The 21,878-nt window shown below is 60.9% G+C and overlaps 1 protein-coding gene across 4 annotated transcripts; it reads left to right on the top strand.

Annotated features, from left to right (window-relative positions):
- The first annotated feature begins 6,225 nt into the window (after positions 1-6,225).
- Positions 6,226-21,143, top strand: CAMSAP3 (calmodulin regulated spectrin associated protein family member 3). 4 transcript variants are annotated; one of them, XM_030299012.1, is made up of 19 exons: positions 6,226-6,373; positions 12,053-12,306; positions 12,639-12,761; positions 12,841-12,936; positions 13,105-13,137; positions 14,037-14,084; positions 14,336-14,474; positions 15,085-15,224; positions 15,309-15,402; positions 15,476-15,530; positions 15,672-15,745; positions 15,998-16,067; positions 16,156-17,593; positions 18,840-18,979; positions 19,060-19,367; positions 19,848-19,947; positions 20,202-20,314; positions 20,398-20,516; positions 20,614-21,143. In XM_030299012.1, the coding sequence occupies exons 1-19, from the start codon at positions 6,226-6,228 to the stop codon at positions 20,917-20,919; spliced, it is 3,798 nt and encodes a 1,265-aa protein (XP_030154872.1). In that variant the 3' UTR covers positions 20,920-21,143. The 4 variants fall into 4 exon arrangements, with proteins under 4 accessions (XP_030154872.1, XP_030154882.1, XP_030154889.1 ...); XM_030299022.1 differs by lacking the exon at positions 13,105-13,137; XM_030299029.1 differs by lacking the exon at positions 14,037-14,084.
- Positions 21,144-21,878: the final 735 nt, after the last annotated feature.

The following is a 21,878-nucleotide window of genomic DNA, read 5'->3' as shown; positions in this document are numbered from 1 at the left end:
ATCTGTCCCCAAAGGTCAACAGCGGTGAGGGTGAGGAACCCTTGTCTAGAACCACTCAAAACCTGCCACAGACCAGGGCCGGTCCCGAGCTGCTGACCACCGTCCAGATGAGAAAGTATAGAAAACAGTAAGTGTAGAGAAGCTTTATAGTAACTTGATAGAGTGATTTTGACCATTGGGCTCAAGCTTTGCCTGTCTTTTAAATGTTTTAAAATCAGGCTTTAGAACAGGTTTAAGCAAAATTAAGAAAATAGCACAGTTTCCATAGACGCCCTTCTCCCAGCGCACGTGAGCGCGCACGCGCGCGCGCACACACGGTTTCCCTTTTTAGTAACATCTTAGACTAGTATGCTACATTTGTTACAATTAGTGAACGAATTTTGATACATTAGTATCAACTAAAGCACACGCTTTATCCAGATTTCTCCAGCTTTACCAGAATGTCCTTTTTGGGGGGTCCAGGATCCCACACGAGATTGAGTTGGCTCGCTTCCTTAGGCTCTTCCTGGCCGGGATGGTCTCTTGAGCTCTCCTCGTCTTTGACGACCTTGACAATCTTGAGGGGTATTGGTCAGGGATCCCAAAGGGTGCGTCTCTGTTGGAATTTTTCCGATCTTTTCCTCACGGTTAGGCTAGGGTTATGGGTTTGGAGAGGGAAGATCACAGAGGCAAAGTGCCATTTTCATTGCATTTTATCACGAGAGGACGTACTGTCTGCCTAATTATGACTGTTGATGGTGGCCTTGATCACCCAGCCAGCAGGTGACGTGCGTGTTTGTCACGAGGCTTCTCCACTGAAAACTTACTCTTTTCTCCTCTCTTTCTACAACATCCTTCTTGGAAAGGCATCACGCTGTGCAGCTGGACCTCTTTTGGGGGGTGCAGCATGTTCATGAACGATCTGGAATTCTGCACATCAAGTTTGCCTCTTGTCCCTCAACCGTTAACGTATTTGATTTCTTTGCATCGGTGCGAACTCATGGATATTTACTTTATTCTTGGGGTTATAAGCCAATGTTACATTAATTTCGTTACTCAGATCGCTCCAGCTGTGGCCACTAGGGGCTCTTTCTTTCAGTGGGGCTCCTATGGCCTCTGACATACCCAATCCTTGCAGGTCGTTCCTTGCTTTCTGGCACTATGCATGTGTTTTTCAACGTCATTTTTCTAGAAATTAATTTTCATTGCATTTTATGGATGGGGGGGAGGCGACTCGTTCCTCACTGGAGAGAATTTGAGAAGCACTTCAAAGAAGCTTTCTCTGCACGTCCCCTGCGGTGACCTTCCCTGAGGAGGCTAGGCTTGCACCTGCCCCAGGGCTCTTGCATTTCTCCGAGCCTGGAATGCTTTTCCTACAACTGTTCCTTTTTTTTTTTTCTTTTCTTTTCTTTTCTTTTTTTTTTTTACTGTTTATTTATTTTTGAGGGTGGGGGAGGAGCAGAGAAAAAGGGAGACAGAGAATTCAAAGCAGACTCTGCACTGACGGCAGAGAGCCTGATGCGAGGCTAGAACCCGGATCGGACGCTTAACAGACTAAGCCGCCCACCCACCACAACTATTCCTTTTCATTCTTCCTGTCTCTGTCCATCTGTCCCACCCACAGAGTCGCCTCCCCCTCCCAAGCTGAAGCAGCCCTCACCCCAGCTGCCTTCAGCACTCGCACTCTTGCTTTGTTTTATTATCGTCCCAATATTTTTTCCCCTGCTGAAGTCATCTCTTTGGCATAATAACAGTTGCTTCTAAATGCATGTGTCAGGGGGAGCCTGGGTGGCTCAGTCGACTTCGGTTCGGGTCATGATCTCAGTTTGTGAGTTTGAGCCCCGCGTCGGGCTCTGTGCTGACAGCTCAGAGCCCGGAGCCTGTTTCGGATTATGTGTCTCCCTCTCTCTCTGCCCCCTCCCCTGCTTGCATTCTGCCCCTCTCTCTGTCTTAAAAATAAACTTAGAAAATAATAAAATAAAATGTTTATTTATTTATTTTGAGAGAGACAGGAGAGAGAACATGAGTTGGGAAGGTGCAGAGAGAGAGGGAGAAAGAGAATTCCAAGCAGGCTACACTGTTAGCACAGAGCTTGACATGACTCTCAATCTAATGAACCTCAAGATCATGACCTGAGCCGAAATTAAGAGTCAGTCGCTCAACTGACTGAGCCACCCAGGCGCCCCTGTATTTTAAAAAATTTTTTTTTAATCTTTATTTTTGAGAGAGAGAGAGAGACAGAGTGTGAGTGGGGGAGGGGCTCAGAGAGAGGGAGACACAGAATCTGAAACAGGCTCCAGGCTCTGAGCTGTCAGTACAGAGCCCGACGCGGGGCTCGAACTCATCAGCCGTGAGATCGTGACCTGAGCTGAAGTCAGACCCAACCGACTGAGCCCCCCAGGCACCCCTGTTTTTTGTTTTTTTTTTTAATTTTTTTTTCAACGTTTATTTATTTTTGGGACAGAGAGAGACAGAGCATGAACGGGGGAGGGGCAGAGAGAGAGGGAGACACAGAATCGGAAACAGGCTCCAGGCTCTGAGCCATCAGCCCAGAGCCCGACGCGGGGCTCGAACTCACGGACTGCGAGATCGTGACCTGGCTGAAGTCGGACGCTTAACCGACTGCGCCACCCAGGCGCCCCTGTTTTTGTTTTTTAATGTTATTTTGAAAGACTTCAGAATTGTCTCCCTGAGATCCCTGGATGGGGGGAGTCCGAGAATAATCTCCCTCTACTGAGGCCAAACTTCAGAAAGGCCGCCATGGGACACTGTGTGGGCAGGTAGACAAAATCAGTGGCCAGACTTGAATCCCCATCACTGTAGTTCAGTGTGGACGAGAGGTACTGAGGGGAGATCCCAACCTTCCTCTGCTCGGAGGCCCCCCAGCCTCGGGCTTCATCCAACCCCATTTGAGGGTGACGAACGATTAGGGAAGGTAGGCCAGCCTCAGAACGGAAAGGCAGCATGGTGGTTCAGTGGGTGAATCCAGGTGCCTTGGGCTCAAAGCCTCCTTTATTCTCGTAGCTGTGTCATTTTGGGGCCCTCGGCCTCAATTTTTCTGTCGGCAAAATGGGTCTAATACTCGTTACGGTCGGGATGTTGTCAGAATTAAATGAGATCGTGCTGGGTATAAAATAGCCTCAAAAACTGTTACCTGTTGATACGATCCCCAAAGTGCACACATACCCAGAATTTTGCGGATGAGTTTTGGGGGCTTCATACACTTCCCCAAAACCTAGTCCCGAGTTCCGACCTATGAACCTTCTAAGTCATCCCCACCTCCAGCTTCATAACCAGAGCCTGTCTGATGAGTTAGGAGGTGTGAGAACCAAAGGAAGCCCCAGGTGAGGGAGGAGGTGGCAGGCAAGGGCTTGGGGAGGGCCGGAGGGGGGTCTAAGGGGAGGAGGCCACCTGCTCACAGGGGAGCCAGTGTGTCTGGAGCTGCGTGGGCCCCAGGAACTGGCCCTCAGGGGCGGGTGGGATCTCGGTTCCAGGTTCCAGCCGGCTGTGTGTGGGTGGGGCAGTCTAGCCAGCCAGGAGTTCCAGTTGGCCCAGTGTGGGGGCTGGGCCTGAGGAGGCCCCTGGCGCCCGAGGGGGGGGCACCGTGCCCAGTTCCTACTCTGACACCAGCAGACTCCCCCAGGCCCTCCAGTCCAGGACAGGCGAGGGCCTGCGGGTTCCCTCCCGGGGCGGGAGCCTTGTGCATGTGTGTTTACAGACCATCCCCAGGAGTGTGTCCCAGCTCGTGTTTGTCCTTGGGGTCCACAGAGGTCATGAGAAGCTTCCCAGAAAAGCAAACACGCATGTGAGCCAGCGGGACGTGCCACGCTCATGGGAGTGGCACCCCGTGATGGTGTGCCCTTCCCTTCCCGGGCACCTCCCGATGCCAGGAGCCCCGGACCCCCCGGCAGTGCCACCGATGGGGAGACCAAGGCCCGGTGGGGAAAGGACATGTCCAGGTCATTCAGGGGGCTTGGGACAGGAGCCGAGACACGTGCGTCGCGCGTATCAACACCTGCACGAAAACACACGCACACTGGGCTCTTTGTGTGCCCACACCCACTCCTGCACGGGCACATCCAGACAGGAGGGCCGACGCCCCAGCTCCCCTCCCTTGGGCACACCCACCCCCTCTCCGGTCACACGCTCTGGACCATGAGACCCGTGCCTCAAACACACCTGTGCAATGTATGTTAAGGGGCCCCAGGAATTTCTACAAAGAATAGGCTTTGGGGACCATCTGAGCCTGAGAGGGGGGCTGTCTCAGGAAACTGACTCGCTATTGTGCTTTGTACAGAGTCGAGAGCCCCCCGATTGCTGTGTGTGTGTATAGGTGTGGGTGTTGAATGAAACTCCCTCTACAGTTGTGAATGCAGAAACTCACATTTACATTCCCTTACCTGGGATTCACCCACCCAGCCTCACTCACATATGGCACTCAATTGCATCTAGGTACACACACGTACCCTTACACGCTCACAGAGCCATTCAAAACCCAACTTCTTGGGGCGCCTGGGTGGCTCAGTCGGTTGAGCGTCTGACTTCAGCTCAGGTCATGATCTCGCGGTTCGTGGGTTCGAGCCCCGCGTCGGGCTCTGTGCTGACGGCTCGGAGCTCGGAGCCCGCTTCGGATTCTGTGTCTCTCCCTCTCTCTGCCCCTCCCACGCTCATGCTCTCTCAATAATAAATTTTTAAAAATGTGAAAAACCTAACTTATTGCGTGTGCATACCTACACGCACACTACAGTCTTCGATTTGCCACCAGGCGCACATGTACCTGCACGCAAAGAGGGAAGCTCAGATACTCAATTTGCATTCAGAAAAGAGATACCCATGGACACTCTGACACACTCATGCTTCCACACAGATCCGTGCAAACGTCCCAAACTTCAAACGTAAATATCAGCTTCACACAAAAACATGCAGAAAGTCATACATGTCAACACTCCTGTGAAAAGATAACATACAAACCCAGATACGTATGTGCACTTACTATACACATGTGATCACACCCGGTTATACACACCGCGGATATACAGTTCTGCAAAGACTTAACACACGATTCACAATTAGACACAGCTGAGAGGCACGTGGCAGATGTGTTGACACAAAAACACAATGGGATACACAGCAATTAAAAAAATTGTTAAATATTTATTTATTTTTGAGAGAGAGAGAGAGAGAGAGACAGAGCACGAGCAGGGGAGGGGCAGAGAGAGAAGGAGACACAGAATCCCAAGCAGGCTCCAGGCTCCAAGCCGTCAGCACAGAGCCCGACGCAAGGCCTGAACTCACGAACCATGAGATCGTGACCTGAGCCGAAGTCAGAGCTTAACCAACTGAGCCACCCAGGCGCCCTGACACAAGCAAATATTAAACAAATATCCACAAAAAGGGCCCAGACATTTGCAAGTGTCCCCAGTAACTGCCATTAGCTCCATTCATAGATATAAGTAAACACACTCCTGCATAAATACACCTGCTCTCAATTTCTCTCGCGTGCTCCTTCATCGACACCGATCACATCCTTATACAAAACATCCTTAGATGCTCACAAACACGTACACTCGCAAATCCACTGACAAAACACAAATGCACACGCACACTCGCCACCACTATACCCTCTGGACACAGACACCTACACCATACGATCCTTGCACACACACGAAAAACACGGACGCACACGCATACACACACACAGGTGCTGTCACACGCCCACCCAGAGAGCACACGCAGACACCCTCAAATTCGCGCGTTCACCACCCGAATGCGTTCGGAGACGCACACACGGCTACAAACACACACGCTCTCTACGCTCCCAACTCGCCATCGGACACAGGTGCAGCCACGCACGGACGCTCACGTTCACATCCAAGCGTACACGCTCGGGCCAGCACACACATCCGCAAACAGAGGGTCCCTCGTCCTCCCCAGCGCACGCGCGCACACGCACACGCACACGCACTCCTCCGCAGCCTCCCGCCAACACCGCAGTCCGGGCCCGCCCCACCCGCTGCAGGCGGCCAGGCGAAGCCGGAGGGGGGCGGGGAGGACCGGGTCAGGGTCTGGGCCGGGGGCGGGGCGCACCTGGGCTCCGCCCCGGGGCGGGGCCGACGCTGCGTCGCGAGCGCGAGCGGCCGCACCTGGCTCGGCGGCGGCGGCGGCGGCGGGCCCGGCCCGGGTGCGAGCGCGGCGCAGCCCAGCCCGAGCGAGCGCGGAGCCGGCTCCCGCAGCCCCGGCGCCGCCATGGTGGAGGCGGCGCCCCCCGGGCCCGGGCCGCTGAGGAGGACCTTCCTGGTGCCCGAGATCAAGTCGCTGGACCAGTACGATTTCTCGCGGGCCAAGGCGGCGGCCAGCCTGGCGTGGGTGCTGCGGGCCGCGTTCGGGGGCGCAGGTACCGGGCCGGGGGCGGCAGCGCGGCAGGTGCGGGGGGCGGGGCGCCGGGCCGCAGAGGCCGGGGCCGTGGGAACAATAGCGCCGGCCGCCGGGTGTTGGGGGGGGGGGCCCGGGCTCGGGCCCCGCCGCGCCGGGCCTCCGGGCTTCCTGCTCGGCCCGGGCGGTGGACTTTGCCCGCCCGGCTGCGGGAGCGCGGTGGGGGTGGGGCCGGCGGCCCAGATCCGCGCCGGGACCCCGGCGTCCGGGAGCCCAGGTGAGCGGGGCGGGGTCTCCCGGGCGGGCCTTGCACGCCCTACCCTCCCCCCCCTTTACACATTCACATCACGCGCCCCCGAGGACCCCCCCACCCCTACCGCCCCGCAGCCGAACCCACACCCCGCGTCAGCCCTCCCTGCGCTGCGGGCGGCGAGGGCAGCTCTGGGAGCCTCTTCTTTCGCCTCCATGGCCCCGGCCAGCGGCTGGCAGCTGTGACTTATTACCCCATTTTGCCTGGGAGCCCAGAAGGGAATTGGCTTGTCCGAGATCGGCGGGGGTGGGGGCGCAGGTGTAAGGCCTTCTCCCACCCGGGACAGAGCCTCCAGCCCTCCCCTAGGGCCACGTGTGTGGGGAAGTCAGGCCAACCCAAGGGGGAGGGTGCGGGTGGGTCCCCGGGATTCAAGGGCGCGTGTGGGCAAAGTCAGGGCCCTAGGGCAGCCCCATCACCCAGGCCAGAGCTGGGAGCCAGGGCCTGCTGTGGGGCAGGCGGGGTTAATTAAGGTCTGGGCCTTCCCAGGCGCCCTAAGGGGGACGCCCGCTCTCCCACCCGCCTGGCCACTGGTCTTGGCACCTGCTGAGCACAGCCCATCCCCCCACCCCTTCAGTGGCCTTCCCAGATCAACCTGTTCTGGGTGTGGGGCTCGGGGACAGCTGCCCATCTCCTGGGTCCACCCAAGCCTGTGTCTTTCTCCCAACACCCTCCCATGCAGGGTCCACTCTGGGGCCTGCCTTTCCCTGAGGATCTGCTTGAGGAAGAAAGGGGGCTGGTAGGCAGAGATCTGGGTCTGCCCCAGCCTCTCCCGTCCCGGGTTCTGTGGCCTTGGTTAGAAGGCTCGACTTTGGGAATCAGAGTTGGGCTTAAGTCCCAGCTCCACCGGGTTATGGACAAATTATGTCAATTCTCTAAGCGTCTGTTTCCCCCGTGTGTAAGAAGGCATTTATGTTCACTCATTTATCCGTTTCGCAAATGTCTGTGGGGCACCCACTAAGTGCCAGGGCAGTGCTCGGGCGGCTGGGATCCCGGCACCTTCCTCACAAGGTTGCTGGACAGCAGACCTCAGATTGGTTCTGGCGCACAGTGCCTGGTAAACAGCTACTCGCTGTCACTGCTGCTGTGACCCGTTGTGGCACTGTTATTAATAACATTGATATTATCATGGAGCAGAAAATGCCGTCCCATTTCATAGAAAGGAAAGGGAGGTCTCCTGAGGAGATGCCCCGACTCACCCAGTCCTGTTCTCCCTGACCCAGCTCCCTGCACTGTGCGATCTCCTCCCCGAGGGTGAGGGTCAGGGTGAGGGTCACGTTCAGTCGGCCTCGTACCCACCTTTTCTAAGCAGAGGGGGCTGAGGAAGGTGGGACGCCTGGCCCAGAGGGGGAAGTGGGCCACAGAGCTCTGCTTGATTCACGGACTCTGGGACTTTTTACCGATGCCTGTTGGGTGCCAGGCTGGTGCCGGGACAGAGCGATGGGGGTGGAGTTGGGAAAATGGGGGATGGGACACGAAACCAGATCTCTGGCTGCTTAGGGTGATAAGGTCTGTGTTGTAGAGGCGTGCGGTGGGGCTGGGGGAGGAGAGCCCCGAACTCTGCCGAGGAGGGGAGGGGAGGGGAGGGAAGGGAAAGTTTGAACCTTGAGGGACGCATAGGAGTTTGCCAGGGGGAGGCCACAAGTGAAAAGGCCTGGGGGTTGGCCCATCAGGGAGTTCTCAGAGAAAAATGTGCGGGGCCCAGTGGTGGGGTGGGGGCCCAGGGAGGGGGGAGATGAGAGAGGCTGGCGGGACAGGTGGCCTCTTGAACTGTGGCCGGGAGGTGGGGGGATGTGAGGGCGCTGGGGAGCTATGGACTGGGTTTGGGGACTGACAAAATGAGATCAGCTATGCAGTTGCCCCCTGGGGAATGGTGGCTGGGGGGGGGGGGGGGGTTCTGGCAGCCTGGGGGCACAGGTGTAAGGAGGCTGGGCACGAGTGCCGGCAGGTGGCCTCTGTGGGACCGAAGCTCAGAGATAAGAAAGGGTGCCATCTCTACCCAGTTTGGGAGACACCACCTAAGTCCCTTACGCCTGAACGTCACTCTGACCCATAGGGAAACTGGGTTCACGTCAGCTCGGATGTTTATTAGCGGTGTGATCCTGGGCGAGTTAGCTCTCTGGGCCTTGGTTTTCTCATCTGTACAGTGGGGAGAAGAATCAGCATCGTGAGGATTACACGAGCGAACGCATACGAGGTGGCCGTGTATGTCAGAGGCGCTGTAGAGCTGTGTGGTCTGGTCTGGTGGCCGGTGTTCATCGTGATGTGCTATGAATGTAAAAAACACACAGTGGCTTCCGAAGACTTGATAAAAAAAAAAAAAAGTGAAATACCTCACTAACAATGTTTTTATGTCAATTGTTGAAATGATAGTATCAGATATATATTGTGTTAAATATATACTAAGGTAATTATCCATTTCTTTTTTTTTTTTAGTTTATTTATTTATTTTTGAGAGAGAGAAAGCGCCAGTTGGGGAGGGGCATTGGGAGAGGGAGAGAATCCCAAGCAGGCCGTGCACTGTTAGCACGGAGCCCGATGCAGGGCTCTTATCCACGAACTGTGAGATCATGATGACCTGAGCCGAAGTCGATCGCTTCATCGACGGAGCCACCCAGGTGCCCCCCGTTTCTACCTTTTTAATGTGGCTCCTAGAAAGTTTAAAACTACATGTGTGGGTTGGGGCGCCTGGGTGGCTCCGTCGGTTGAGCGTCTGACTTGGGCTCAGGTCATGATCTCGTGGCTCATGAGTTTGAGCATGAGTTTGAGTTGCTGACAGCTCGGAGCCCGGAGCCTGCTTCGGATTCTGTGTCTCCCTCTCTCTCCGCCCCTCCCCTGCTCGTGCTCTGTTTCTCTCTCTCTCTTAAAAATGAATAAACATTAGAAAATAATTTGAAACTACATATGCGGGTCAAATTGTATTTCTGTCGGCCAGCACTATCCGATGGTAAACGATCAATAAACATTTTTAGTAGAGAGCGGTGGCCCTGAACCCCGGGGGTGGTTTTGCCTTCCAGGAGACCTTTGATAGTGTCTAGAGACCTTTTTGGTTGTCACTGCTTGGGAAGGAGGGTGTTACTGGCGTTCTGGGACTAGAGACCAGGGACTCTGCTGACCATCCTGAAGCACCGGACAGCCTACCCCGCCCCCTGTGAGACACACAGAATTATCCACCCCCAAGTGCCGGCCGTGGTGCGGTATAGAGGCGTAGAGGAAGCGCTTGATAAACATGAGCTGTCGGGTAGCCCTAGCTCACGTGTTGTCATCTCGAAGGCCCTGACAAGTCCTGCAGGAAAGAAACTTGTTTAATTTTGCCAGTGGGAGCAGGAAATGAGCAGGGGCTGGGGAGACGGGGAACAGGGTGTGGGTTGGGGAGATGCCAGGAGAATGAAAGCAGAGGACCTTAGGTGTTGGAGGGGAAGGGGGGGGGAGGAGGGATGTTGATTTCTTACCTCCATTTCTCTCCGAGGGAGAAGGAGCAGGTTTGGAGCAAGGTACCGAGCATCATGGGAGATGCCCAGAGGGCAGTGGGACACAGGGCCTGGGCTGCAGCAGGTGGCAGTGCTCAGATGGCTCAGATGGAAGCTATCACTGGGCGGGCGGGCTGGCAGGCAGGGGTGGGGGGTGCACGTGTCCACTTACAGGGCTGTTCCGACCGAGCTGTCAGGAACCTGGCATTGAAGGGGCACGAGGGGAAGAGGCCTGGCTTGAGTGGCGGGACAGAGAAAAAGATGGAAGGCGGGGAGATGCCGGGGGAGGAAGGTTTCCGGAACAAGGAGGTGCTGGGCAGAGCGCCCGGGCGAGATACAGCCCACAACCGAGCGTTGGAGGGCCGCTGCTGGCCTTGGGGAGGCTGGGAGCTGGGAGGGCAGGTTGGGGCAGGGGTCGGTGGAAGGAGAAGTCTGTTCAGAGAGTGCACACAGCTATCCACAGGGGTGGAGCATTACGTGGGAAGGTCAAGTGTGACTTCAGGGGGCGGGGTGGGGTGAAGGCAAGGAAGCCTGGGTCCTTACAGGTGAGGGCAGGGGGTCTCCGGGGAGCCTGGCTGTGAAGACAGGCGCGTGAGAAAGGCCTGGTGTGTTGTGTGCCGATGTTTTTAAGCGGTAGAAACCTGCCCCCTCCCGTTATTTCAGACACATAGAACCCCAGTAGACAAAACAGCTGTTCTGGTTGGAGTAAGAGTTAGGGCCTCCCTGGGGCGCCTGGGTGGCGCAGTCGGTTGAGCGTCCGACTTCAGCCAGGTCACGATCTCGCGGTCCGTGAGTTCGAGCCCCGCGTCGGGCTCTGTGCTGACTGCTCAGAGCCTGGAGCCTGTTTCCGATTCTGTGTCTCCCTCTCTCTCTGCCCCTCCCCCGTTCATGCTCTGTCTCTCTCTGTCCCAAAAATAAATAAACGTTGAAAAAAAAAAAAAAAGAGTTAGGGCCTCCCTGAAAGACCCCCATGAGGGCAGGTCCCCTAGGCTGGCCTCAGTCACCTCCTCCTGGACCCTCCCAGAGAATCGTCCTGGTGACTTATTCTGGTCTCTCTGTTCCCCACCCATGGATCCTGCTTGGGGTTCCGTGCCCCCCCCAGCCCCCCACATGGGGCTTCCTCAAGCCTCTCCCTGCCCTGCCCGTCTCATTCAGCGTCTTCAGGGGGTTTGTGGTCGCCTCTGCAAGGTGATCTCACCTCTCTCCAGAGCCCCGGCCCCTCACGCTCCGCTGTTGCTGCCTCACCGCCTGTACCCCCAGCTTCCCACTCACACCTGATGGGGCCCTGGACGCCTCCTTGTCCCTCCCCCGCCTCCTCCCTTCAGTCGCCAGGTTCCGACCGTTCACCCCCCTCAGAAGGTCTGCAGTCTGGCCAGCTTTCCGGTTCCCTGGCCCGCCTGCCAGACCCCCGACTCCACAGTTCATCCCACCCCCGCTTCCAAGCTGACAGAGGGTGCGGGGGGGAGGGGGGGCTGCTAAAGGCCTGAGTTTGAATCCCAGTGCCGGCACTGGCCGGCTGTGTGGCCTTAGGCAGGTTGCTTTCGTTCTCTGTGCCTCAGTTTCTGGAGTTACCACTTGTGCCCTGGCTGCTGCTTCCTAGGCCTGCAGGGCACCCGAGGAGTTAGGTGGATTAAGGGATCTTGTCTTGTCGTCGTCGTTGTTCTCCTCCTCCTCGGAGGGCCTGCAAGACCACCGCCCTCCCAACAAGCCCCTGCGCGGGTGGCCTCTCCCCTTCCAGAACTGCCCTTCCCCCACCCCCCAGGCACTGCCTGTCCCACCTCCTGGCCTTTGCCCCTCTGCCCGGAGCCCCTTCCTGTGGCGAGCTCCCGCACACCCGCGCCCGGGTCCCCTAGCCTCCCCGTCCCGTGCCGTCCTCCGACGCATGCCTGGGCCCTGACCTGCCGTCACCCCCCTCGCCCCGCAGAGCATGTGCCCTCGGAGCTGTGGGAGCCCTTCTACACCGACCAGTACGCACAGGAGCACGTGAAGCCCCCGGTGACACGGCTGCTGCTCTCGGCTGAGCTCTACTGCCGGGCCTGGCGCCAGGTGCTGCCGCAGCTCGAGACCCCCCCCAGTCCCTCCGCGCTGCTGGCCCTGCTGGCGCGGAGGGGCACGGTGCCCGCGCTGCCCGAGCGTCCCGTGCAGGAGGCCGACTTGAGGCACCAGCCTATCCTCATGGTAGGCCCCGCCCCGGTCCGTCAGGCCCCGCCCACCAGACGCGGCTCCTCCCCCAGGCCCCTCCCACCAGGCCTGGCTCCTCCCGAGACGCCACCCTGGTCCTTGAGGACGCGCTTGAGGACAGGGCCCACCACGAGTGGTTCTTCCCGGACCCCTGTCCTGGCTCCTTCCCCGAAGCCCCACCCACTAACCCTGGCTCATCCCCAAAGCCCCTCCTACTTCAGGCCCCTCCCCGCACACCTCGAGGTTCTTCCTCTGGTTCTCCCTCAGAGGCGGCCAGGGGAACCCCCACCCCTCGCTGTGGTCTCACCCTTGAGCCCTTCCCTGCACAGGGAGCCCACCTAGCTGTCATTGACGCCCTCATGGTTGCCTTCGCCTTCGAGTGGACAAAGACACTGCCCGGTCCCTTGGCCCTGGCCAGCTTGGAGCACAAGCTCCTTTTCTGGGTGGACACGGTAGGTGGGGTCAGGCAGGCATGGGCTGGGGGCCGGCATTGCCCAGGGAGCACAGTGCTGACCTCTCCCTGCTCCCCAGACCATCCGGCGGTTGCAGGAGAAGACTGAGCAGGAAGCTGCCCAGAGAGCCTCTCCCGCGGCCCCTGCAGATGGGGTGGCCCCCGCACAGCCCTCGGTGAGACTAGGGCGACGGACGAATGGACGGACGCGAGGACGGTCGGAGGGAGGGCTGGGTGGGAGGGGAAGGGCTGCACTGGGGGGGGCTGGAGGTGACTCTCTCTCTCTTTCTGCCGTCTCCCCTGTGCCTCTCCCGCTGCTCTCCCCTCTGCCTCTCTGGCATCAGTGCCCCACACGCTGGTACTGGAAGCTGGTTCCTGTAAGTGGGGCTGTTCCTCCGCCCCGTCTGCCTGCCTCGCTTGTCGCTTGGTCTGTCTTGTCTGTTCTGCCTGCCTGTCCGCTCCCTCTCCTACCTCCTCCCAGCTGTGAGCAGAGGATATGGGACCCCGGCCCTGGGGGACAGAGGGAACCTCTCCGTAGACCAAGAGAAGAGAAGCGCGTTCACTGAGAAGGCGATCACTCCCCAGTTACCTGACCGGGGAGGCGGGGGTGGGGGTGGGGGTGGGGGGGATGGGAGGGAGTGAGCCTCTCCTCCCAGTAATCAAGAGGGCAGAGCTTCTGGGCTCGTTCATCTCTGCCGAGGCGGGAGACTTCCGGCACCCCTGAAGGGGGTCCCTAGCCCATCAGGCACGTGGATCCTGACCCCTTAGCCAAGAGGAAGGCCCCCAGACCCAGAAGAAGGTAGAAGAACCTTCCTAAGACTCCAGTTTCCCTGCGGACAAGCCCGGCTTGGGTGGGAGGGGGCGTCCATCCCTGAAACACAGGGGGCAAGTGGCCACTGCCAGCGGGGGCTTCGGGTGGACGGAGTCCCGCCTCTGCTCACTCTGGAGCCTCCCTCCTTCCACTCTGTGGCCTGGGTCGGGGGCTCCTCTCCTTCTGCCTCCCCGCTTCCTCCGCAACCCCTCCCCGAGCTGGGGCCTGGGTCTTTTGTGGGGGGGGGGGGGGGGATTCCCTGCATGGGAGGCTGGCTGTGTGGGGTCCCTCCAGGCTGGGAGGAGCTGGGGTCCCCAAAGCCGGCCAGAGCGCAGTCAGGGAGCTGGACGGCCAGGGCTCGTGACAGGAGTCAGGGCTCTCTCTCCCCTCCCCTGGAGGTGTGCTTGGGGGCCCAGCAAGTCAGCGCCCCTCCCGCCCCGCTGACGGCTGCTCCTCTCCCCCCAGCACGCAATTGCCTTCTGTTTGAAGGAGTCGGGGAGCAAACCCCCCATGGTAATGTATCCCCCGCCCCGGGGTCCCAGGAGTCCCGCCCCAGCCCTCGCTGCTGGCCTGGCTGCTCGCAGACAGTTCCTTTGCCTCTTGCTGCTGCCCTTCCCCTGCTCCAGGCTGGCCCCACTCTGGCTCCGGGACCCCCAGCTTCACGCCCCCTCACGGCGGAAACCCCAGGCCTCCCCACCCAGCCTGCATGACCGCTGCCCCGGGGGCCAGCCTGAGCTCTGACCTAACCCGGCTCCCACCCACAGATCCGATACCGCAAGGACCGAGCTGTGGCCCGACGCGCCCCCTGCTTTCCAACCGTGACCACCCTCCAGGATCTGGCGAGTGGGGCCGCGCTGGCCGCCACGATCCACTGCTATTGTCCCCAGCTCTTGCGACTCGAGGGTGAGTGAGTGGGCCTGGGCCGCAGCTGTCCGTGGGAGCTCGACACCCAGGCATCTGCCCCAGAGTGCTGCGGTGATTAGGAGTGCAGCTTTCAGAACTGGCGGGCCTGCGTTTGAACATTTCTTCCCCTCGTTAGCTGTGTGACCTTGCGCAAGTGTCTAAACTTCTCTGTGCTTCATAGAATTCACGCCTGCAGCAGATATTTATAGAATGCAAGCTGGGTGCGAGATCCCGTTTTAGGTGCCGGAGACCCAGGGTGCACAATACGGACATGCTCCTGACCTCAGGCAGCTCACATCCTGGTTGGGAGAGAAAGACAATAACTTCATCCAGAAAAACATTCTGGACGTTAGGTGCTCCGAGGGAGGGCGAGGTAGTTAGGAGAAGCTTTCTGACTTGAGTTCCTGGGGGACGAGTTCTCCCGGCAGCTGGGAATAGTTGCAGAGGCCGGAGGAACAGCCCGTTGTAGTATCCGCTTTGTAAAGGGCACCTGGCCTGAGGCCCGGCCCGTAGGAGAGCCTCTGTGCGTGTCGCCTGCTGGGCCCTCGCTTCCCCAGGGCCCCGTCCTCCTCCGCATAGAGCTGGGGACCCAGGTATCCTGTCCCCACAGAGGTGTGCCTCAAGGACCCCATGTCTGTGGCGGACAGCCTCTACAACCTCCAGCTGGTGCAGGATTTCTGTGCCTCCCGCCTTCCTCGTGGCTGCCCACTGTCCCTCGAGGACCTGCTGTACGTCCCACCGCCCCTCAAGGTAAGGCCGTCTCGAGGCCTCGTGGGCCGAGGCTGGCGTCCGGGGCCGTGGGTCCCAGTGGCTGACCCCGCCTTCTGCCTCCAGATCAACCTGGTGGTGCTGCTCGCCGAGATGTTCATGTGCTTTGAGGTGCTGAAACCTGATTTCGTGCAGGCTAAGGACCTTCCTGATGGTCATGGTGAGGCCCGGCCCGGGGTGTGGGGCGGGGTAGGGAGGCCAGGCCCTGCCTGACCCTCCTCTCTCTGCTGCAGCGGCCTCCCCCCGGGCCACGGAGGCCTCTTCCGCCCAGAACAGCAGTGGCTGCAGGTATGGTTTCCCCATTGGGTGAGTCTCCGTGGCCGTGGCCCTGTGACAGGGCTAGGGGATGCTCTCTGTTCTCGGCTCCTGGGAGAGGTGAGCAGGGGCGGGGCAGGGAGGGGCCCTTGGCTGACGTGCATCTCTTGGCAGTTCTCCTGTCTTCAATTTCCGCCACCCACTCCTGTCACCCGGCGGCTCCCAGTCCCCACTCCGTGGATCCACAGGTGAGGGCAGGGGTACAGCTTGTCACTGGAGACCCCTACGCAGCCACTACCCCCGGCTGACTTTGTCTCTCCTCCTGATCCTTCCACTGGGTCCCTCAGGCGCCTGAATGACCCGGTGGTGACACTCACCCCCACAGTGGCCCCCAGCTCTCTGTCCACATAATGCCCATCAGTGACACCCCCCGGCGGACCCCACCCAGGGTGCCCAGCGCCGTAGTGGCCACTGAATGACCGCTTACCACCCCTCCCCAGGCTCACTGAAGTCCTCCCCGTCCATGTCCCACATGGAGGCCCTCGGCAAGGCCTGGAACCGTCAGCTCAGGTGAGTGCGTCTCAGGGGCCTGCCCAGGCTGGGCAGGGGTGGGGCCGGGGCTTGTCCCAGGGGCTGACCCCTCCCTCCTGCCGCCCAGCCGTCCCCTCTCCCAGGCAGTGTCGTTCAGCACCCCCTTTGGCCTGGACAGCGACGTGGATGTCGTCATGGGAGACCCCGTCCTACTCCGCTCGGTCAGCTCAGACAGCCTGGGCCCCCCGCGCCCTGTGCCAGCCCGGACCCCCGTGCAGCCAGCCCCGGAGCCTGGCGACCTGCCTACCATCGAGGAGGCCCTGCAGATCATCCACAGTGCCGAGCCCCGGCTGCTCCCAGATGGGGCTGCCGACGGCAGCTTCTACCTCCACTCCCCCGAGGGGCCCTCCAAACTGCCGCTGGCTTCCTCCTACCCACTCGAGGGGGCCTCCAAAGCACCCGCCTACGTGCCCCACCCCGAGGCCCCCTTGAAACCATCTCCCTGCACGGTGGCGGAGATGTCGAAACCGTCGGCCCTATCCGAGGGCTCCCCGAAGGCGGCGGCTTCGTCCCCAGCGGCCAACAACTCCGAAGTGAAGATGACCAGCTTTGCTGAACGCAAGAAGCAGCTGGTGAGGGCTGAGGCCGAGGCAGGGTCCCCGACGGCCACCCCCGCGGCACCAGAGGCCCTGAGCTCCGAGATGAGCGAGCTGGGAGCCCGGCTGGAGGAGAAACGGCGGGCCATAGAGGCTCAGAAGCGACGGATCGAGGCCATCTTTGCCAAGCACCGCCAGCGACTGGGCAAGAGCGCTTTCCTGCAGGTGCAGCCTCGGGAGGCCGGAGGGGAAGCGGAGGCAGAGGCCGAGCCAGGCCCAGTCCCCGGTGGGGAGCGGCCGGCGGGTGAGGGCCAGGGCGAGCCATCCCCGCGGCCCAAGGCAGTGACCTTCTCACCCGAACTGGGCCCGGTGCCCCCCGAGGGGCTGGGGGACTATAACCGGGCGGTCAGCAAGTTAAGCGCCGCGCTGAGCTCGCTGCAGCGGGACATGCAGAGGCTCACGGACCAGCAGCAGCGGCTCCTGGCTCCGCCCGAGGCCCCTGGGCCTGCCCCGCCGCCCGCCGCGTGGGTCATCCCTGGTCCCACGGTGGGTCCCAAAGCCGCATCTCCCAGCCCTGCTCGGCGCGCCCCGGCTGCCCGGCGCAGCCCCGGGCCCGGCCCCAGCCCGACACCCCGGAGCCCGAAACACGCACGGCCGGCGGAGCTGCGGCTGGCTCCCCTGACGAGAGTGCTCACGCCTCCCCACGATGTAGACAGCCTCCCCCACCTGCGCAAGTTCTCGCCGAGCCAGGTGCCCGTGCAGACCCGTTCCTCTATCCTCCTGGCGGAGGGGTCGCCTCCAGAGGAGCCCGCGGCCCGGCCTGGCCTCATCGAGATCCCACTGGGCAGCCTGGAAGAGCCCACGGCCGAGGACGAGGGAGATGGGAGCCCCCCTGGTGCTGAGGATTCCTTAGAGGAGGAGGCGTCTTCGGAGGGAGAGCCCCGGGCCGGGCTGGGATTCTTCTACAAGGTGAGTCGCCGAAGCAGGTTGGGGAAGGGGCGGGGTGGGTGGGCACAGGCGTGGAGGCGGAGAGCCAGGTGGGAGTGGGCAAGGACGGGGTGGGCGTGGCCAGACGGACAGATGGGTGGGTGGGTGGATAGACAGATGGACGGGGTGGGCGTGGGTGGACAGACGGGTGGGTGACAGACGGACAGGGGCGGGCGGATGAGCAGGGCTGGGGTCTTCCGTTTCCTTCTGTCTCATGCTCTCCTTCACGCTCTGCCCACCTCGGCCCTGCCGGTTCCCCTCCCCGCCCTCCCATGTCTGGTCCCTGTTCCCCATCCTCACGTCACCCCCAGCCTGGCCCGGTGCTCTCACCTGGACACCTGCACCCGCATCTTGAACGGCCTCTGCTGTCCACCCCACCCCTCCATCCCTGGCCATCTTCAACTGAGTAGCCAGAGAGATTTTTTTTTTTTTTTTTTTTTTACTATGAACTGGACCTTGTCAATCTCGTTTAAACCCTTCGGTAGCTTCTCTTGCTCTTAGAATAAAAGTCCTTCCGTGGCCTTAGGCTCTGCCCACCTCTGACCCTCCCAGGCCACCCCCCCTCCCCATCCCAGGCCTGCTAGGTTTGTTCTAGCCTCAGGGCTTTTGCATTTGCTGTTCCCTCTTGCCTGGGATACTCTCTTTACCTCTCGCCTTCTTGTCATTCTCTCTCCCTGGTCACCTTCTCCAAGAAGCCTTGCTTAGTGCCCCCAGGCTGGGATAGATCCCTCCCCGCCCTGTAGACTGGTAGCTGTTTTGTCTTAATATTTTTTTAAGTTTTTATTTATTTTGAGAGAGAGAAGGGAGAGTGAGGGAGGGGCAGAGAGAGAGAGAGAGAGAGAGAGAGAGAGAGAGAGAATCCCAAGCAGGCTCCCCCACTGTCAGTGCAAAGCCTGATGCGGGGCTCAAACTCGTGAACTGTGAGATCATGACCTGAGCCAGAACCAAGAATCAGATGCTTAACCCACTGAGCCTCCCAGGTGCCCCAGACTGGTAGCTGCTTCTGATGTATCAGGTCGTCTCCCGCCCTGGGTTAAGTGCTCTGTGTGAACAGCACCCGGGTCCACTCTGGTCCCTGTGCCGCACGTAGAACTCTGCACGAAGCAGGAGCCAAGGGGACACCCTCAGCCCAATTACAAAATCGGAAGGGTGGGTGAGTGGTTGCCAGGCTGGGTTGATGGACGTACCAGGGGAGGGACGGCCAGCCGGACTCCGAGCCTGCCCCCAGGATGAAGACAAGCCCGAGGACGAGATGGCCCAAAAGCGGGCCAGCCTGCTGGAACGGCAGCAGCGGCGGGCGGAGGAGGCTCGGCGGCGGAAGCAGTGGCAGGAGGCCGAGAAGGAGCAGCGGAGGGAAGAGGCTGCCCGGTGAGCGGAGTGCTGCCCGGGCCCCCGGCCCCCCGCGAACCCGCGGCCTGTCTGACCGCTTGATAACTCTCGGTCTGCAGGCTGGCCCAGGAGGAGGCGGCCCCGGGCCCCCCAGCCCCCCCAGCCCCCCCAGCCCCCGCAGCGACCCCGGCCCCTGCCGCCAGGGCCCCCGTCGAGGAGGAGGTGGGCCCCAGGAGGGGGGAGTTCACCCGGCTCGAGTATGAACGCCGGGCCCAGCTGAAGCTGATGGACGACCTTGACAAAGTGCTCCGGCCACGGGCTGCGGGGACCGGGGGGCCGGGCCGGGGTGGGCGGAGGGGCCCCCGGCCGCGCTCCGGTTGCTGTGACGACTCGGCCCTGGCACGAAGCCCTGCCCGTGGCCTGCTGGGTAAGGAGCCCGTAGGGAGGGGTGGGGCGCAGGGATGGTGCCTGCTCAGTGCCCTTTTCCAGGGCTGTGGAGACCGCGCCCCCCCACCCCCGAGTATGTGGGAGAGGGGAGGACTGTGCGTGGGGTGACAGGGGCCTTGCCCATGCCCTTTAGACTTCCAGAGGGATGTGGGGGCTACAGTGGGGGTAAGGCGTGTTGGGCAGAGCTGGCCCAGAGTTGTCTCCGGGGTTTCGTGGATGAGGCCCCCTCGGGTACGTTCAGGGGCAACAGCTTTCTAGTGGGGGTTTCCCCACAGCCTGCTGGGCACAGCTCCTGCCCCCGTGGGTAGGGGGAGGTCTCGGTTGGAAGGCACAGGGTGAGGGTCTTGGGAAGGGCTGACGCCACGTGCCCTCCACAGCCTACCAGGTAAGGTCCTCCCCCCAGGCATTTGGGGACACCAGGGGCTTTGGGTGGGGATGACTCCGTGCCATCTTCTCCCAGGCTCCCGGCTCAGCAAAGTCTACTCTCAGTCCACCCTGTCACTGTCAACCGTGGCCAACGAGGCCCCCAATAATCTTGGCGTGAAGAGGCCGACGTCTCGGTGAGTTTGGCCGGGGTGGGCAGGTGCCCGCGTCTCAGGTGCCCCGAGTCTGTGTTCTCTTCCGCCGAAGGGATTAGAGGACACATTCGAGGCCAAGTGGGGCTCTGTCCTCTGCACTTGAGCAGGGCTCCGGCAGGTGCACCTGCCTCCCGCTGTGCGGTGTTCTGGGCTCGGCCCTTCCCCGGTCCCTCTGTGCGTGGGAAGGCTTCACCCGCCACCGAGTGCATCCCCATCCCTTCCTGTCCCCCCCACAGGGCTCCATCCCCATCTGGCCTCATGTCCCCAAGCCGCCTGCCTGGTAGCCGGGAACGCGACTGGGAGAACGGTAGCAACGCCTCGTCCCCGGCGTCGGTGCCCGAGTACACAGGTAAGTGGGGCTGGGGATCGCGAGCACCCCGCCAGGCCCTGCCCGCCCCCCGTCACCCCCGCTGACCACCCTGCCCACCCCAGGTCCGCGGCTGTACAAGGAGCCCAGCGCCAAGTCCAACAAGTTCATCATCCACAACGCCCTGTCGCACTGCTGCCTCGCGGGCAAGGTGAACGAACCGCAGAAGAACCGCATTCTGGAGGTGAGCCTGGGGCTGGCAGTGGGGGCGGGCGGGCTGGGGCCAGGGCCCTGCCGCCCACCCCCCCACCCCCGGTGAACCGCTTCCACCACCCGACCAGGAAATCGAGAAGAGCAAGGCCAATCACTTCCTGATCCTCTTCCGCGACTCGAGCTGCCAGTTCCGGGCCCTCTACACGCTGTCCGGGGAGACAGAGGAGCTGACGAGGCTGGCCGGCTACGGCCCCCGCACAGTCACGCCCGCCATGGTCGAGGGCATCTACAAGTACAACTCGGACCGCAAGCGCTTTACCCAGATCCCTGCCAAGACCATGTCCATGAGTGTAGACGCCTTCACCATCCAGGGCCACCTCTGGCAGAGCAAGAAGCCCACCACCCCCAAGAAGGGCAGCAGCACCCCCAAGTAGCCTCGTCCCGGTGGTTCCCAGGGCGGAGGACAGCCTGGAGGACAATCCGTGGGCATTCCTGGGTCTCGTCTGTCCCCAACCTTGTCTGGGTAGGGCTGGAGTCCCTACCCCCTAACTTCTGTCCTGTCCTGCTGTGGGGGCTGAGCTGGGAGGTTCAGGGACTCAGGGCTCAGCTCAGTCCCCTGTCTGTCCTCCCCACCTTCTTGAATAAAATAATTTAGAAAGAGCTCGAGTGCTGGCATCTCCCTGAGGCTGGCTGGGGCGTCCGGTGACCTCTCTGAGGGGGTTTTCCAGCCTCGCCCGCCATGTCCTGCCGCCTCAAGAGCCCTGATGCGGCTCATGCCAAGGCCCCTCGTGGCTGCTCCTTGGCTGCCTCTTGACCAGCCTCTCCCCGTGGCCTCCCCACCCGCCGCTCACTGCACTTCCCTCCTCCGTGCGGATGTTGCTGGCCTCTCCTGGCACTTGGTCTGCGGCCAGCTGCTAAGCTTGACCTTCTCTCCTCCAGCCGCCTGCCCCCATTCGGTCCCATGTTTCTCTCCTACGAGCCCCACACCCAAGGGTCCAGGTGTGCCCTTGGCATCGCTGGGGACAGCTCAGATGTAGGCCCTAGGCCGTAACTCGAGCCTGCCTGAGCTGCTGCTCTCCGCGGCCCAGACACAGGACCGGCTTCCCCAACCCCACCCGACACTGCACAGTTCACCTAATGGCCGCTTCTGTCTCGCTAGCCTCTCTCCATCCCCATAACTGGCCCCCAGTCCAGGCCACCAACCCGGGCCTCCCCACCCCCCCCCCCCGACCCCGTCACCTCCCGCCACCAACCAATCCCCCACAGCCCACATGGCCTGTTCAGAGCACAAATCTGATTATGTCTCTTGATGCTTAAAATCCCTTAATAGTCCAGAGCCCACTAATGGCTTCCCGGAGCTTAGGCCTAAGGACCACGCCCTGACCCAGGGCTG

The sequence above is a fragment of the Lynx canadensis genome, chromosome A2 (assembly GCF_007474595.2).
Source record: "Lynx canadensis isolate LIC74 chromosome A2, mLynCan4.pri.v2, whole genome shotgun sequence".
Classification (NCBI taxonomy): Eukaryota; Metazoa; Chordata; class Mammalia; order Carnivora; family Felidae; genus Lynx; species Lynx canadensis.
This window is presented reverse-complemented; position numbering and strand designations above follow the sequence as displayed.